The following is a 19,159-nucleotide window of genomic DNA, read 5'->3' as shown; positions in this document are numbered from 1 at the left end:
GATGCTTGCTTGGTAGCTGTTGTTGTAGGCAAATTCCACCAATGGTAAGTGCTGCTCCCAATTTTCGGAAAAATCCAAGGCGCAGGCTCTCAGCATATCTTCCAATGTCTGAATAGTCCTCTCCGTTTGTCCATCTATTTGTGGATGGAAGGCAGTGCTAAGCCTCACATCCGTTCCCAATGCCTTCTGCAATCCTTTCCAAAAGTGTGACACAAAACGTGGGTCCCTGTCGGATACAATCGAGATAGGTACCCCATGTAGACGTACAATCTCTCGAATGTATAGCAGGCTCAACTGTTCCACGTTCTCTGTCATCTTAACGGGTAGAAAATGCGCAGATTTGGTGAGTCGATCCACGATCACCCAAATGGCTGTGTTGGACTTGGCGGATCTTGGTAATCCAGTTACGAAGTCCATCGAAATGTGCTCCCACTTCCAAGTCGGTATTGGTAGGGGTTGGAGGTCTCCTCCCGGTTTCTGATGTTCTGCCTTGACTTGCTGACACACTAGGCAGGTTGATACAAACTGAGCTACGTCCTTTTTCATTCCTTCCCACCAGTACGTTCTTCGCAGATCATGATACATCTTTGTACCGCCGGGGTGAACTGCGAAGTTCAAATGGTGAGTTTCTCGGAGTACAGCTTCTCGGAGGGTCCCAATGTTAGGTACGAACACCTTTCCCTTGAATCTCAGGCTGTTGTCTTTTTCAATCGTCCATCCTGGTAGCGCCTTTCCTTCTCCGATTCGATACCTGATGAACTCACAATCCTGTTCAAAGGTTTGGGCTAGGAGAATTTCTCGGTGAAGTGCTGGTTCCGCGATGAGAGCATATAAACGTGCGTTCCCATTTTCGGATGATGGTCGCAGATTGAATTCGTTAAGGGTGTCCACCATCTCCCATTCCTTTATGGCTGTCTTGACCTTCTGTGCCCTATCCTTTCGGCTTAGAGCGTCAGCTACCACATTGGCCTTGCCAGGGTGATACTGAAGTGTAAACTTGTAGTCCTCCAAGTATTCCATCCATCGACGCTGCCTCAGGTTCAACTCCTTTTGAGTGAAAAGGTATTTGAGGCTCTTGTGGTCGGTGAAGACTTCGAATTTTTCTCCCCACAAATAGTAACGCCAAGATTTGAGGGCGAATACTACTGCAGCCAATTCTAGGTCGTGCGTGGGGTAATTCCTCTCGTGGGGTCGAAGCTGTCATGATCCGTAGGCTACAACGTTTCCATTTTGCATCAACACACATCCCAAGCCATCTCTTGATGCATCACAGTAGACTATATAATCTACGCCTCGCTCGGGAATGATGAGTATTGGTGCACTGGTCAGCCTCTTTTTCAGTTCCTGGAAAGACTTTTCGCAGGCTTCATTCCAATCCAGCTTCACTCCTTTCTGAGTTAGCCTAGTCATCGGTTTGGCTAGGGTTGAGAAATCCTGTATGAATCTTCGGTAGTATCCAGCTAATCCTAGGAAACTCCTGATTTCGAATACCGAGGTCGGCTGTTTCCAATTCAGTACCACTTCAACCTTACTTTCGTCCACTGCAATCCCGTCTTTGGATACTACGTGTCCCAAGAACTTAACCACTTCCAGCCAAAACTCGCATTTACTTGCCTTGGCATAAAGTTGGCTATCTCGGAGTACTTGTAGCACTATCCGCAGGTGTTTCTCGTGCTCTTCCTTGTTGGCGGAGTATATCAAGATGTCATCAATGAACACCACTACGAACTTGTCTAGGTAGGGTTGGAAAATCTTGTTCATGAGACACATGAATACTGCCGGAGCGTTGGTCAATCCGAACGGCATTACTACAAACTCGTAGTGTCCGTATCTGGTGCGAAAGGCTGTTTTGGCAATGTCTTCCTCCCGGATCCGTAGCTGATGATAGCCTGATCGAAGATCGATTTTTGAAAAGCAAGTTGCTCCTCTTAATTGATCAAATAGGTCATCGATCCTAGGCAACGGATATCGGTTCTTGATTGTGACTTGGTTTAACTTCCTATAGTCAATACACAGTCAAAGTGTTCCCTCTTTCTTCTTTACGAACAATGCAGGCGCTCCCCATGGCGACGTACTTGGCCTAATAAATCCCTTGTCCAACAATTCCTGCAATTGGGTCTTGAGCTCTTTCAGTTCTGCAGGAGCCATACGGTATGGTGCCATTGAAATTGGTGCTGTTCCTGGTTGGAGTTCTATAGAGAAGTCTATCTCTCTCTGAGGTGGTAAGCCAGGAAGTTCTTCGGGAAATACATCGGCATATTCGCACACGATGTGTGGTAATCCCAATTCCATTCTGTCGGTTTCGTCCATTTGGAGACTAGCTAGCCATCCAAATAGCTGATTCTGCCACCTAGATCTTCCCGTCGTCGAGCTCGTGGTTTGTCTATCCCCCTTAAAACGGAAACGAGTCCCTTCTGGGGTATAAGCCGTCACTATCTTCTGATGGCAGTCTATGACTGCTCGGTGAGCTGATAGCCAGTCCATTCCTAGGATTACGTCGAAATCCGCCATGTCGATCACTCTGAGGTCGCAGGTCAGATGTAAGTTGGCTACTTCTAACTCGCACCCTCTACACACTAGACTGACAGGTATACTCCCCCCCAACGGTGATGTGACTTTCGTACTCGTGCTTAGGGGTTCTGTTTCTAGTGCTAAGGCAGTTAAGCAAGTAGAAGATATGAATGAATGTGATGCGCCAGAGTCAAACAAGGCTTGCACACAGGTATTGTACAGTAATAGCGTACCTTGGATCACAGAGGGATCCTGTTCCTGCTCCTCAGTCTGTAGCGCAAAGATTCGCCCTCCAGTACCCTGCGGTGCTCCCACGGGCTGCTTCCCTTTGTTCTGCCCATTCTGCTGCAGTGCTGGGCCTCCAGGGTTTGGTTTCACAAACCCCGCCTGTCCAGGTTGTTGAGCTCTCTGATTTCCAAAGCTCCCATTCCTTTCTCTCGGAGGCTGGGGGCATTCACGCTTGTAGTGGCCCATGGCCTGGCAGTTGAAGCATTGAACCGATGCTTTGTTCTGACCGACTCTCTGCTGCTCACCACGCCCTGGTGCAGTAGTCCTCTAAGGCTGGTTGTTCTGAATCGGGGTAAAGGGCTTAGTAGGGTAGGGTCCACGGTTGTTGCTGGATGGTTGGGTTCGGATTGGTCCGCCAACGTTGCCTGTCGCCTTCCTCCATCGAGTCTTGAAGTCATTCTCCTCGCTTTCCAGCCGAAGAGCACACTTCACGACATCGGCATAAGTGGGGAAAGCTTGAGCCACCGCAGCTCTTCTAGCGGTGGTCAGCCCCCATTCGAACCTTCTTGCTTTCTTGTCCTCGGTTGCGATGGTAGTTTGGGCGTAACGGGATAGTTCCTCGAATTTGGCCGCATACTGGGTAACGTTCAGCGTTCCCTGTTTCAGATTTAGGAACTCTTGTTCCTTGGCCAGACGAAGGGGCGTGGGAAAGTACTTGTCAAGGAACAGAGCTTCAAACTCGGCAAACGTCATGGTGTCGACGTCATGAGTTGCCTCCATCAGATCCCACCAGTATCGGGCTTCTCCCTTTAGCTGGTAGGTGGCCAAGGCCACACGGTCTCCATCCCGGGTGATTGCTAGGGTTCTGAGGATCATCTTGACCTCATTGAGCCATGTCTCGGCGATGACAGGGTTGGTGTCTCCATGGAAAGTCGGGGGTCGTCGCTTGCAGAACTCGTTCATTGCTTGAGTTCTGTTCATTGGTCCGTCGTTATGATTTTGGTTTGGCCGGTTGGCGTTCAGGGCAGTTATGAACGCTTGCATGATCTGGGCTAGGTCGGGGTTGGCGTTTGAGGGTCCTCCGTTTTCGTGTCCTACTCCGTTGCGTGTGTTCACCATCTAGGAGTAAAAATTGAAAAAGGGAGTTTAGTCTACGTTAACATTTTTTTTTTTTTTGCAAAGGTATATCTAGTACAAAGTTAAAAGCAATTTATCACATAGTATGCAACGGTACTCTTTTGCTAAAAACAGCTTTTTCATAGATGAACAAAAGGTTACATTCAAGAGCGTAGAGTTCTACTATAAAACAAGTAGACTTAAGACAAGATTTCCCTAATTCAAGATGAAACGATCCTACAAGGCTTCTACTACACGGCCTTACAGCTTACAAAGCTTTATTCTACTCCGTGGCCTCGATTTCTAGGGTAGATTGATTCCAAAGATTTCTCTCAGCCACATATTGTAGCTCCTCTCAGCAGTGGTCTCCTCTCTAAGAAGACGCTCACGTTCTTGTGCGAGCAGTTCTTCCATGGTTGGGATAGTTTGTTCCTCCACTGACTCTGGGTAGTACTGGGAGAGGTTCAGCATTGCAGTCTGCAATTCGGGATCAGATGTGAAGTAGTCGTATGGTTGTTCGAAGTGCTGTATAGGTGGTGCAGGAACTTACTCAAAGTTCTGCACAGGTGGCGCAGGAACTTGGGCAGGTGGAGGGTTCTCGGGAGCTGCAACTGATGGGGGTATCTCCCAAGTGATTGGGACCTCATAGAGTTCCATGTCATCCTCCGGTGGGGGTGTTGGTCCCGGGTACTCTGGTGCTAGCAGTGACCGATAGTTGGCCAAGGCTCGTGGGGCGAAAGGTGGGCATCCTCCTTGTGGTCTACTCGACATCTATCAATAAGGAAAGTTATATATTAGACTTAACAGTGTATCGAGTAGATGACATATAAATAAGAGAAACAAGTACACATAAGCACATGGTAGGAAAAATATGCGATTTTCATTACTTAGGGAAATGAGTACAACATAGTTGGCTTGTAATAGCCTAAACTTCTTAAGCATTTCGATTACAACAAAAAGGCCTAATCCACATGCTAAGCCTTCTAAACAAGCCTAGAAGGTGTCTGGAAATTCAACCCTGATTACACCTATGTCGGTTTCAAAAGGTGGGGGTGGTACATCTCCCGAGTCAGCGGGTATGTCCATGAAGTCGGGCATGACCCATGCTGGATCCTCCTCTAGAATTTCTAGTTCATTGTCCGATCCCCACTCTATTGGATCCTCCTCATCGGGATCTTCTTCCTCGGGATCCTCCTCAACTTCCTCAATCATGTTGTCGGGGGGTGCTATTGGAGCGGGAGCAAGTGCTACTTCAGCATCGTCTCCCTCAATTAGAAACTCCACGTCATTGGGGGGAGCTATTTGGACAAGGACGGGTATTGCCTCGGCGTCGTCCTCCTCATTTACGGGGAGTATGAGGGTGCCATGCTCTTGGTAGTGATCATAGGTGTAGGGTAAAACATAAGGGAAATAAGGATCCCCTACGAGTTGGTTTGTCATTGATCGCATGGTGCTTGCAAGTTGGTGAGCTTCAGCTAGGAGGTTGATTTCGTAGGGATTCATCTACAAGAAAAAGTTTAACCTCAATTAGTAACATCTTAGGGCAAGGTTTACTAATTCCTAACGAAATACTTTGAATCTTTAGTTCCACATTCGATTCTTGATTTAAGTCATCATCCAATTATTCGGGAATTCCCAGCTCGGCTGTACTGCCAATTCCGTGCCTTGCTTCAATCCGAAGATTGTTTTGACAGAATTCCACCCAATTTGGGACGGTAAACTTAAACTCAATTCTCGTTTGTGCAACGGTCAAACTATCTTATGGATCTACCCATTCTACCCATGGCCGAGGTTTTGAACCTAAAGCTTTGATACCAAGTTGTAACGCCCCAAATTTTGGAAACGTTAAATAGGCAATTTTATTGAAAAACTAAATAGAGTCTGGCTCAATATTACAACATAATTCTCCCAAGAGTACTTTATTAAACAAAAGGAGGGTAGACTAGGGTTCCTATCTACTACTCCGCCTCTTCTTCCATTCTGGCCAGCTCCTCGGCTCCGAAAGCTTCCAAGGTATAATGTTCACCATGTTCATCTATGAGGTCTGACACATTATACCGGCGTCGCCACCAATATAATATGTCAGGGTCACCAAAGGTAACACCGTGAGCTTACAAAAGCTCAATAGAGTAAACCCTACCCACTAACTCATAACTTACAAACAGTAAATCATATACGACGAATAGTAACAATCACACATCCACATTCACTATTCAAGTATCGTTGGTGTCCATGTTTTTCGGTGTTTCTCCTACGCAACTCATCGTAGACCGTGTCTCCATTTTCACTTTTCATCACCAAATCAACATTTTCAAAATCCGTTTTTAACACACCCAACCTCGGTTCCGCCGTTCCGGGTTCCCGAGTATCCCTACAATGGTTCCGCCGCACCGGGTTCCCATTGGCACACATTTGCATTGGCTCCTCTCCGCGGATAACCAAGCCACACAACCAACCTCGGTTCCGCCGTTCCGGGTTCCCGAGTATCCTCACAATGGTTCCGCCGTCCCGGGTTCCCATTGGCACACATTCACACACACATCTCACATAATGCCATCAAAATCGGTCATTATGTAGCTTCAAAAATATTTCCTCCTTCGAAACACATTTTTCTTGTTAACCACACCCTAGGTGTCATGTTTCTATTTTCTTGATTTCCGTGTCTCGTTCTCATGCATAGACTCCGCGGTAGGACTTTTCACATACGCAACCATAAATCATTCATTGTAATCTAACAAGATCATCCAATTCTATATTGCTAAGCATGCTCAAAAAGATCAAAATATGAATACTTCAAACCAAACGTTAAAATCTTATCTTTCGAAAATCGTTATATCTTACTTTTTGAGAAATTCAATACAACATATGTTTATTTAAGACAAAGTCATTTATCCAACATGTTCATACCTCCATTAGTGAGATAAACTTATTGACAATCATGCATTTTAAACGATAAGCTTATTTACTTGAAACCAAACAATAGATAATCTTATCTACGATAGTGATACTTTGAATCAAGAACATGCTACTTTCTAACGTAGATTCTATACTATACGTAGAGTTATTGGACTAGGGTTCTACGTATACTTAGGGAAGTGAGTAGAGAAAATCTACCTTGATCCGAAACTTAGTCGGGGCCGAATAAGCTAGTTGGAAGATTTTCTACGGCGGTGAAACTTGCGAATCTGGACCGAACTTTGGATGGCAATAACTTGGTCAATATTTTGCCAAATACGATCGTTCTTGGGTCGAAGTTGAAGCTCTCGAAGTGCTCTACGACTTTCGTGAAGGGAGTTGATCCTAGAAACTACTTTAGGTAGGAGAAAAATGGTGATAAAGGAGAAGACAGTATGCTGTCTGGAAATAGAAATCCGAGATTTTTACTGAACTTCGGATGCCGATATCTTTGTCATTTCTTCGCCGATTGGGATGGTTCTTGGGTCTAACTTGAAGGTTTTGAAGTGCTCTACAACCTTTCCGAAGGGAGTTGGTTCCAAAAACTACTTTAAGCAGGAGAAAAAGGAAGATTTGTGGAGGGCAGTAAGCTGTCTGGAACTGGAAATGGTTTTTGGAGAGGAATGAAAGCAAGGGAGTGAAGGTGTGAGTTGAACTTGAAGTGAGCTTGCTATTTATAGGCACAAGTCTTGGCTCCCTCCCCCCTCCATATGGCCGCCCCCCCCCCCCCCCCCCCCCCCCCCCTCTCCTCTCTTTTCCCCATGGATTTGCTCCATAGACTTGTCAATTCAAGACCATAATCAAAGTCCTAGCATTTCTTCACTTGTCAATCCAATAATAGGCCAAATCCTAGGTTATAATGAAGGTTCCATGGCTTGTCAAATCCTAGAATGGGTTGGCTTGTAAGAAAGAATAACATCATTGGCTAGGATCATACTTAACGTGGTCTAGTCAAGGGTTGTCAAGTAGTAGCTTGTGTAAGTATCCATAATTTGCACACACACACACTCCCTCTCTCTCTCCCCATCCGGCCTCTCCCCCTCTCTCTCTCTCTTTGGTACATATATATATATATATATATATATATGTGTGTGTGTGTGTGTGTGTGTGTGTGTGTGTGTGTATGTGTGTGTGTGTGTACAAGTATATATATGTGTGTCTAGGAAAGTAAGTCTTGGTTTACTAGGTTTTTAAGGCTAAAATCCTAGGATTGCATGCATGCATGGCTAGGTTAACTAGTTTTGGAATTAAAATGATGATATTCCTTGGCCCATGATTTTGTATGGTCAAATCAAAGTCTTATTGGCAACTTGATAATCAATGACCAATGGTCAAAAATTTCCCTAGCATTCATGGACCAAAGGGTAAAGGAATATGGGTTATAATTAGGGTTTGAAATGACTTGTCATGGAGTATAATGATTACCCATAAAAGTCTAAGGGTTCAATTAGGGTTTCGGGGGTTCAAAAGGCTCCAAGACGGTCAAAAAGGTCCAATTAGGGTTCGGAAAGTGTAACTAGGAGAAATAGTAGTTTGGTTTGTTCAACTAGTCGGTTGGAAATTAACTCTACTAGTCAAGTAAAGCTTTTAATCAAAAGAAAGAATTTTAAAAGGACTAAAACTTAATTATGACGAATTAACGGAATTTAAAAGGAATATTTAAAATAATGATAAGTGATTAAAAGAAATAACAACATTTAAATGAAATTTTTATTTAATAAAAATTAGAGTCGTTACACATATCTTCAATGTTACTCCTATTTGATTGTTAAAAGGTCTATTTGTGCACGCGTACTCTTGGATCGAATAAAACTCAACACTATTCTCACTAAAATTGACGTAATACTTGACCTAATTAAACCATCCATCATTATCATACCTAGACTTATCATTACAATAAGAACCCGACTGTTGGTACCAAAAATGTACATCCAGCACATGGGGCCCACTTTTGGATCCCACATGAACAGTCCGAACTGTTTATAAATTTTAAAATAAATTTTCGAGTGGTCTTTTAAAAAATCAATTGAACTGGATATGTTTAAGCTGTTCATCCAATCTTCAAATTTTTTGTTTAGAATTTAAGATCCTAAATTATGAGTGCAACTTGGAAGATTGGATCATCCACTAAAACATATTCAGTTGAGTTGATTTTTTGCTGAGCCATTTGAAAATTTGTTTTAAAATTAATAACCGGTTCGGATTATTTGTATGGGACCCAAAAGTGGGTCCAGCATGCCATTTATACATTTTCGATACTCTATTTTCGTTAGAATAAAAGTAGAATTCAACTTTAAAGGACATATTTGTAGGGGCCTTTGGGAGTGAGTCATGTCTCCTATACATCATAGATTTATTGGATTGCAATGAGACTTCGTAAAAGTGAGAGGATTTTTGCACAGTACAAGTAAAGATACAAGTACAGCAAATGATGCACAGCAGTCGTGCACAGATCGCTTTTACGTCCGTCTCGGGTCCTACAAAAATGATCGGAGCCGTTCATTTTGTTCAAAATACTTCGTTTAGGGTCCCTGTAAAAAATCACCTCAATCCGATATAGAGAAGGGCATTTACGAATCATCCAACTTTGCTTCAAAATATAAGCTAAATTTTGAAGCAAAGTTGGATGATTTGTAAACGCCCTTTTTGTTATCGGATTAAAGTGATTTTTTACAGGGACCCTAAACGAAATATTTTGAACAAAATGAGCTGCTTCAATTATCTTTGCGGAATCCGAAACGGACGCAAAAGCAATCTGTGCACGACTGCTGTGCATTATTTGTTGTACTTGTAGCAGCGTTCATTTTTGCATGATAGATTTTGATCAAGGATGGTGTGTAATTTGGATAGAGTATCCAAAAAGTCCATCCGAATGTGATTTTTGAAAACGTTTCCCAAGATACGTTCTGCCAAAATTGATTACATAATTAGCTCTCAAACACACCCTAGTCATTGTACTTAAATTTTAACACAACGGTTCAACATTACTCTGTCACTTTAGAGGGCGTTCCGGTTTCTTAAAAAAAGAATTTTTTGAAAAAGAAGGCAATTTCAAGCTCAAAAATTATGTGTTTACGTAAATAATTTTTCTACCAATATGGATTTTATTTGATAGATCTCATTAACATCTTTTAAACGGTGCAAAAAAAATTAAAAACATATTTTTTATTTTTATTATATTTAAGTTTGAAATTACATTCATTTGAAAAAAAAAAACTTTTTCCAAAAGTAGAACACCACCTTAGTTTTTTACTAAGGAGTATAATTCAAAAGAATAACGGGAAAATGAAACTGTGAGAAATTTAATTGGGCTGTTGACTTTTTGAAATGGATAAACATATACTAAAAAAAGTGAATAAATAAGTCGAGACGGATGGAGTACGATATTCTTATGGAATCAGCTCCCAATCATGTTTTGCTCTCTCCAGTCACTGTTCAATTTTGCAAATAATGATCAAAACTGTTCATGTTGTAGATCTCATCGAGCACTTTAACCAGACCAAAAATCATATTGATTGGATACCGTTTGATACTTGATTGACACACTTTTATTGAAAAAACACATACCAATTGGTTCGAATCTAGTGTGAACGGTATATTTTTTTCAATATGAATGTGTGCCGATCAAGTATCAAAGGGTATCCGATCAATAGGATTTTTGTTGTGGTTCAAGTTATCAACAAGATCTACAACATGAATGGTTCCAAACTGGATAGGTTGACTGGAGAGAGCAAAATGCAAACTGGATGAGTTCAGGATGAGGTCACAAAAATGCGAACTAGACAAGTTGACTGGAGAGAGCAAAACACGAGAGGAACCATTCATGTTGTACCAAAATAAAAAATCATCGGATCTAGGAAACTGTCCAGGAAAGAAACCTGGACGGCCTAGATTCAGACCATCTCATTTTCTTTCCTGGATTCTTTTCATTCTTTTTTTGTCACATTTTATACATCAGCGGGATTGAGGGAGTTAGTATGTTAGTTCACAGAGAGTCCAGAGGCTGTCCATAGCTTTAAACCCCACCCACGACCCTCGCGAGGCACGATGGAACTCCTGCCTCCATTGAGGGAGGGATGAACTTTTCCATCTAGGCTAACATGGCAGTTCGGATTCTTTTCATTTAGACCATCCAATTTTCTTTTCTAAACAATTTCCTGAATCTTTTTTCCTGGACTGTACCAGGCTGGTACCAAAAATCATCGGTGTGGATCCAGGGATGATTTGTCTGCATGTCTGTACTAATATTATAGTAACAATATATAAAAGAAAAATCCTAATATTTCATACAAAAAAAAAAACTAATCTTCCGTTAGATATAAACAGCTGAGTTGGACATTTGTGGCCACATAAAAAAGTCGTCCGACTGAAAGCGTGATTCCCCTCAGATTGATGCGAATAATAAATTATTATACCCAATCTGATGAACTTCATTGTCATACTCCTAAAGTCTTACCATTATATATATAATAAAAAAAAGAAAAAGAAAAAGAAAGAAAGAAGTCTTGCCATTATAATATCAACCTATTGACAACGGATATGCAATAGAAATGAATATTTTTTTCTAGAATCTCTCTCACTTGAACAAAAGTACAATACAGGTTAATTTCGCCGGCCGGCACTCGGCAGAATTACACCCCTTGACATCATTTCCACCTTCTCTTAGCTGCTGCTGCTTCTTCTTTTAATCTCATCATGAAATGCCAAAAAAGCTATAGACACCCAAAATTTGGAGTCCTCAATGAGGAAGAACAATTCTCAACTTTCAGGCTATCCATATGAATTGGGTAGGATCTTCCAAGTACAATGAAGCAATACCCACATAAGGGTAGAAAAAGTTCCACGCATGAAACATAAAATCTCCATTAAAGGAGATAGACAAGAACAAACTGAAAAAAAAAAAAAAAAAAGTAACCTTTGCTCGCCAGAACGGACGCCTTGGATCTGGTCACTTATTCATCGAAGGAAGCATCAAATCACCCTAAAACTTCGCGTTCTCAGTAGATCTGACCCCTTAAGGCTTGGATCGGAACCGAGGGTGGTGGATCTGATCCTCTATCACTATGACCGATGGAGGTTGGATGGTGGAGGTAGCCGAGGGCTTCGTAAAGTGTCATGAGGACTTTAGGAAATTGAAGTGATGGAGGTGGTAGAGGCGGCAGCCCCATCCCCTCTGGCCCAAGCAGTTGATATTCTTGCGGAGAGAGAGAGAGAAAGAGAGAGAGAGAGAGAGAGAGGTGTTAGGGCCTACGAGTGTAATTTGGGGCACCTTCTTTTAGCTAGTTAGGCTAATTTTTCTATGATGATTCTTAAATGAATTAGGTTCCTCTTAGAGCATGTAATGCTTCGATTTTCGAAAACGTTAATTAAATTAATTTTACTTTATTTAATAATTCCAAAAATATTTTGAAGAAGTATATAATCTTGAGAACATAGATGAGCAGCGAAAGTCTTAATATTTCATTCAAAAGTTAATGAAATCTGAGTTTTACAAAAAGATACAATGTTAGTCATTAAGATTACATTTCCTTATTTGACAAGTACAATACTTAAAGTAGATCAAAGCATCTTCTAGTAGTTCCTCCATGGTTCGACAAACTCCCCTTCCTGGTCCTGAAGGTCTTCGGTAGGATATTGCTCTTCGGTTTGATAGTACGATTCCTCTTTGGTACCTAGCATATAAAACGCCGTCAATTAACTATCGATGGATAAAACCCTTACTATCCCCCTTAACTTACAGCTAAGCAGTTTATAACAGTTCATATGAAAACAATAGAGCAGTAAGCATCAAGTAAGTAAATCCATTAACTAGCCTTTAAAGTACCTTCTTTTTCTAGAATCTCACATTTTATAATCATTCCAGCACGATAGTATTCATCACATTCAAAACTCGGAATTTCGTTGAACATACTTTACAAGTCCTGCTAGGCTACCTTCAATATCATGAGGACCTAGTGGGTTACCTTCAAAATTTTAGGTCCATCAGGCTGCCCTGAAGGTTCTGCTAGGCTACCCTCAATTCCTGAGGTCTTATCAGGCTACCCCTGAGGTCTTGCTTGGCTACCCTAGCTATACTGGGTCTTTCAAATTGCCCTCAAGGTCCTACTAAACCCACAACCTTTTATATGTTTTCCTTTTTCATCAACCATAACAACGTCTGCGTAATTTCTCTCACTGTAAACCAACTAATGGGTCTAAGTCCGAACTAGCATGTACATCACATTATTTCTAGTAATATCCAAATTCTTTTGGGTGATAAGATGGCATGAAAAGACAGTAAACAGCTGAGCATCCACACTAGCCTCTTTAAATTTTGGACCAAATTACACCTTAAAAAGTCACTTTATTACTTTAGCTACTCACTTTTAAAATGTCTACTATATCAGCCTCTCTATATTAAAGTTATCCCATTAGAAATATAATTTCCTTATTCAAAAAAAAAAAAAATTCAACGGCAAAACCATTTTTATGATAAACCAAACCAGCTGGCAGCAAACAAAGCTATTCCCTCCCCCTTCTCTCTCTCTAACTTTACTCTTTCTTCCTCTCAACCCACGACCCCAAAAAACCAGAAAACGAAAAATCAAAGAATCAAAAAAACCCACAAATCAACAAATCAATTTCAGTCCAAAACCCAACTGCTCCGGCGACGATAATGTTCAGTCCAGATTGATTTAGTCCAAATTCAGTTCGTATTGATTTCAGTCCAAAACCCAATCGATTTCTGTCCAGATCTGTTCTGGCTCCGGCGACGGTAACTATGGGTTGACCCCTCTCTCTCCCAAACACATACACACACCACAAACTGTCACAGTTTTGCCGGGAAGAAGACTTGAGGGAAGGATTATTGGTTGATTTTTGATGGAGTAAATTGGGAAATAATATAAAAATCAGAAATGAAGGAACAGTGGCTCGTCTTTGTTGACGAGTTACTGTGGCAATTTTATTTTGAAGCCCCCAAGAAGCGAGCCTAATGCAGCTCAAAAATGGAGGATTTCCTCTCTTGTTTAATCTAAGGGAAGAAGAAGCGACACTGATACAGATGCCCTTAATATAACAATGTTCAGGCATTAAATCAACTCGTACAATGATTGCACGGGATGTCTAGGCATCAAATCTGCTCGTATGGTGCTAGGGTTGCATGGTGTAGCAGTTAAATATCAATAAAACAATTAATGGGTGTCAAAACAGCTCATAAAACTATGCCGGAGGCCCTTCATAACACTTTTAAAGTTGCAGAAATGGAACCGCAAAGTTTAGGGTTTCAACCGCCAGATTGAGTTTGCGGCCGCAAGGTCAACGCAGTCAAAGGTTGTAATCGCAAGGTCCAATCACAAGGTCGGTACTGGGGTTCCAACCGCAAGGTGGCACCGCAATGTTCGGTGTTGCGGCTGTAAGATTAACTCCGGTTTACAGCATATTTTTCTATTGCTTTGTTTTGATGCATGGGGCCTTTCTAGGAACCAAAAATAATGTTCAAAGCACATAATTATACATAGGAGGTGTGTCACGCCCTCGATTTTAAACATAAATAAAATAACTTTTACTTAAATAAAAATCCTCACAACAATATACATCAAACCCAAAAGAGTTTATCATTTTCAGTTCCATACATTACAGTTCCAACCCCAAGAGTTTAAAAATATTACATCGTGAGGCACTACGACCCAATATACCGTAAATACAAGAGTTAAGAAGGTTCAAGAAGGTTTACAACGCCACATAGTCAAAAGCCTGAAAATGAGAAGTTTCATTAAACCTTCCAAAAAGTGATTGTCAAAGAAAAACTAAGTATCTTCTCTTCTTCTGCTTTCAAAATAATGCACTTGTATGCATGCACATCACTCTAAGCTACTGCTCCAGATTCACACCTAAAATGAAGGGTTGAGCTACACTAACTCATTAGGAAGGCTGGTAAACGCGTTTGCTCTTTGTCACATGGTTTACCAACTTCGGGTATGCTTTTCCCCCACAAATCAAGATGATCATTGTACAGATCAACAAGGTCGGTATCGACTTTGCGCTTTCCTTTGTCGAGTCTGAGTCGTAGTCAAGGCTTCCCCCAATTCTTCCACAGTCTCGCAGGCCCACAAATCATCTCCTATATCCAGCGTGGCCTTATGAAAGTCCACTCTTCTCCTCCAACCAAAAGGCCAATTGCGTCGTCATCTCCCCACAAGTCTTGCTTCTCAAAATGGCAACTGAAATGCCAGACATGTCATGGATGTGGACAACGGGTTTTGGAAGTTGATCGCTAACTGTAACGCCCCTGAATTTTGGTCAATAAAAATTTCGTTAAATATTTGAATTTTATTTAAATTACTTATTTTCTCTTGAGTGGCTATATGATTCCTTGTTAAAATTTTCATCGTAGTTAGATTTTGGTTAACTCTCGACTAGAAACCCTACTTGACCAATTTAGTTAGTTTCTAAACCGACTACTTGGAGGAATCGAGCAACCAACTCACCTAGTTACTAGATGAACCTTTTGGACCTCTTGAACATTTTCCATTACCCATTGGTCCATAATGGTTAGGGTAATCTTTGTCCATTGGACAATAAGCTTTTCATTATTATATTTGTTTAAAGTACATGTAGTCTTTCAAAATCTTATTTTAAGATAAAAAGTACTTGTATTTTTTTTACCCTTTGGTTATTAACCGCTAGGAAATTTATTACCCATTGGGTAAATAGCCTTAATCTTCCTACCAAGTACAATGTTTTATTTTAATAATCAAGATTTGGATTCCCATGTGATTTTATGCATTAAAATATTGGGGTATATCTAAACCCTAGATTTTTAAAGTACTTTATTTATTAAACTAGTACTTGTACTCTATTATAAACTAATGGGGAGAATCCTAGCCTTTTATTTAATTGGGTACTTGGTACCACACCTATATTTAAATATAGGGCTTTTGTCACATGCTTTAAAGTACTTTTTGATTATTTTACAATAAAAGTTCCCTAATAACTATTGTCCATTGGACAATAAAAGTTAGGGGATTTATTGTCCATTGGGTAATAGGTCCATCTTTCAAAATAAGTACATGGGTGTATTAAACTAGTCTTTTTCTTAAACCCCATGTGATAAAGTACATAATATTTTATTATAAAAGTACTTAGTAGCCTTTAAGGCTTAAGATTCTCCTAGTGCCCTGTTATTATTTTATATTGGGATTTTGTACCCAATTGGATTAATTTATTGGGGAGTTTATCTTCCTACAGTACATTAGTACACTAGTTTATTAGTTTACTCCAACATGTGCTTATTTATTTGTTTAATAGGAAAACTTAGCCTTCAAATTTCCTTGACTCAAGTACAAAAGTAACTTTTGTTTATTGTTTTCTTGCACTTTGTAAATATATATATATATATATATATATATATATATATATATATATATATATATGTGTGTGTGTGTGTGTGTGTGTATGTAGTGTACTAGGAGAGAGAGAGGAGAGAGCGCCGAGAGAGAGAGTTGGCCGGTTGGAGAGGGAGAGAGTGAGAGTGATGTGTGATGTGTTGTGTAGTTGTAAAAGCTACCGAATTAGGCCTAAGTCTATTTTGCCTAATGCCAACCCATTCTAGTCTCTTCCTAGCCAAGGTATAACCACCATTGTCCTCTTTTGTACAAGTATCAAATTGATTAATACCCAAATCTTGTACCATTGTCTCTTTTTTTTCCAACAAATCTTTCAAAGATCAAATCTAAGGACAAACTAGCCATGCAAGCCTGCCATTTAGCCTTTGATCTTCCATAAGTGCATGACAAGTGTCAAAAATTGAAGTATGGAGAGAGGGGGGGGGGGGGGGGGGGCGGCCTTGAGAGAGAGGAGAGGGCCAAGGTTTTGCCTATAAATAGAGCCATTCCCATGCCATTCAACTCACACCTTCTCATTGCTCCAACTTCTCTCTAGAAAAATCTTGTTCTTTCTTTTGTTCTTCTTGTTCTTGAGTTCTTCTTGTGTTCTTCAAGAAACTCATCCAAAGCCGCCACTAGACCGCCACTCGACCACCCTTCGATCCATAAAGTAGAGTAGTGTTAGTCAAGATTAGGTTTCGAGAGAGACCTTTCTCTTTCGAAGCTCCCGAAGGCATACCGTAGGAAGTTACTCCGCCCAACCACCGACGTACTTTCCGTAGCCATTACTACCGCCTAGAAGAACGGTAAAGAAATCCTTACTTACTTCCTATTTACTTACTTACTCAAGTGTAACGTTGTTGTTTTGAATTACTAAGATAGAACTTATCGTTTGTTTATAAGTATTTGTATTTTAATTTTTAAGATGGATATGAGTATGTATATATAAGTTGCTTGTATTACTTGTGGTGTGATAAAGCATTAGTGATTTCACTCCAAAGACGTCCGTACATGTGGCGTTGTGCTTTGAATAAAGCATAAGTGATACACTCCAAGGGCGTCCGTACATGTGGCGTTATGCTATAAGTGGTGATTGAGTGTGATAAGTAATATAAATTTGGATGATCTTGTTAGAATGTTTCATGCTTATTTTTGTCCTACCGCGGAGTCTTTGCGTGTAACGAGACACGAGAATCGAGAAGTAGAAACATGGCACCTAGGGTGTGATTAATGAAAGGAAATATTTTCCGAGGAAGGAAATATTTTGAAACTACATATTGACCGATTTTGGGTGGCATTATGTGAGTGGTGTGCGTGTGTAAAAGTAAGATTTGTGAAAAACCCAATGAGAACCCGGAGTGGCAGAATCATTGTGGGGATACTCGGGAACCCGGAGCGGCGGAACCGAGGGTTTAGTTTTTCGAAAACCCAATGAGAACCCGGAGCGGCGGAATCATTGTGGGAATACTCGGGAACCCGGAGCGGCGGAACCATTGTGGGATACTCGGGAACCCGGAGCGGCGGAACCGAGGGTTTTGAAATGTGTGCGTTCCCATGGGAACCCGGAGCGGCGGAACCATGGTGAGGTATGGCTTGGTTATCCGCGGTACGGAGCCAATGCAAATGTTTTTGTGTGCCAATGGGAACCCGGAACGGCGGAACCATTGTGAGGATACTCGGGAGACCGGAACGGCAGAACCGAGGTTGGGTGTGTTAAACAAATGATTTTGAAAGTTTGATTTGTAAATGAAAATGTTGACACGGTCTACGACGAGTCGCGTAGGAGAAACACAGAAAATCTTGGACACCAACGATAGTTGATTAACGAATGTGGATGTGTCATTGTTAGCTGTGTATACACGTATCATGTGGAAATAGATGTTTTATGATATCCTGTTGTTTGTAAGCTATGGGTTAGCGGGTATGGAATTTTTCTGCTGAGCTTTTGTAGCTCACGGTGTTGCCTTTTGGTGACCCTGACATATTATATCGGTGGCGACGCTGGTATAATGTGTCAGATTTTGTAGATGATCAGGGTAAGCAGATCACCATGGAAGCTTTTGGAGCTGAGGAGCTGGCAAGAATGGAGGAGCTGAGGAGCTGTAGTTAGGAATCCTAAAACCCCCCTCCATTTGTGTAAATATTAAACTCTTATGGGAGTTTTGTTGTAATAACGAGCCAGACTCCATTTGATTTTATCAATAAAATATCTTATTTAACGTACCCAAAATTCGGGGCGTTACACTAACAATGTATTTTGCTTCATTGTTGACTGCGTCCAACTGATCAACGTGAGCCAACAGCCACTCATTGTCATCTTGAAGTGCTCCCATGATTTCATTTCCATGTTCAGGTTAGTTTTCAGCATGGAGTTCTGCGGCCTCCCTTTATAGCCATTCATCCACAAGACTCCCCCATTTGATTGTCCATTCACACTCCATATTCTCGAGGTATTGAATCTCAGCTTCTTCAGGTATCAGAACCACAGGCTTTGGCTCGGTCAGGGGTATAATGTATTGGCTAGGGTCATCTTTTATGATTCTTCAGATAGTACAAACAGATACTCAAGACAACTAAGTCTAAGATGCACATTTTTCAATGGTTCTTTTGTGTTAGTATACATGGGGACTTGATAGGATACATGACATAAGTTACATGAAAATATTCAAGAAAGAGAATGGATGGTTCGGACACTGAATCCAAATTTCAAAAGAATCAAAGGTTGAAATGGGAACAACTCCTATGGCCCAACCCACAAGAAACAAAGGTTTTGAGAATAGTAAGAAGCTATTTGGACTAAATTATTTATTTTTAATATCAAAAAATAATTATTTATTTATTTGTCTTATTTAATTAATTGTTGGTCTAAAAAAATTTTGATGAAACAATAAATTATTTGCTTTATGGTCTACTTTCTTATCATCAATTTTGTTCATGGATTCAGTTTTTTGGTTCGTGTCGTGTACTATTTTTTCCCTTCACAA

At 40.9% G+C, this 19,159-nt stretch overlaps 2 protein-coding genes across 2 annotated transcripts in view; both read right to left on the bottom strand.

The window, feature by feature from the left end:
* Positions 1 to 3,066: 3,066 nt before the first annotated feature.
* Positions 3,067 to 3,858, bottom strand: LOC131332779 (uncharacterized). The gene has a single exon (XM_058367076.1). It carries the CDS (start codon positions 3,856 to 3,858, stop codon positions 3,067 to 3,069), a length of 792 nt encoding a protein of 263 aa, XP_058223059.1.
* Positions 3,859 to 18,425: 14,567 nt separating this feature from the next.
* The window catches only part of LOC131331943 (carbon catabolite repressor protein 4 homolog 6), a 38,502-nt gene continuing 37,768 nt past the window's right edge, over positions 18,426 to 19,159 (bottom strand). Inside the window, exon 16 of the mRNA XM_058365919.1 lies at positions 18,426 to 18,642. The gene's annotated coding sequence lies outside the window, so the exon portion shown is untranslated. The remainder of the gene's footprint in view (positions 18,643 to 19,159) is intronic.

This window comes from Rhododendron vialii, chromosome 7a (genome assembly GCF_030253575.1).
Source record: "Rhododendron vialii isolate Sample 1 chromosome 7a, ASM3025357v1".
In the NCBI taxonomy this organism is placed as follows: domain Eukaryota; kingdom Viridiplantae; phylum Streptophyta; class Magnoliopsida; order Ericales; family Ericaceae; genus Rhododendron; species Rhododendron vialii.
The sequence above is the reverse complement of the archived record's forward strand: the minus strand, read 5'-3'. Positions and strand labels throughout refer to the sequence as shown.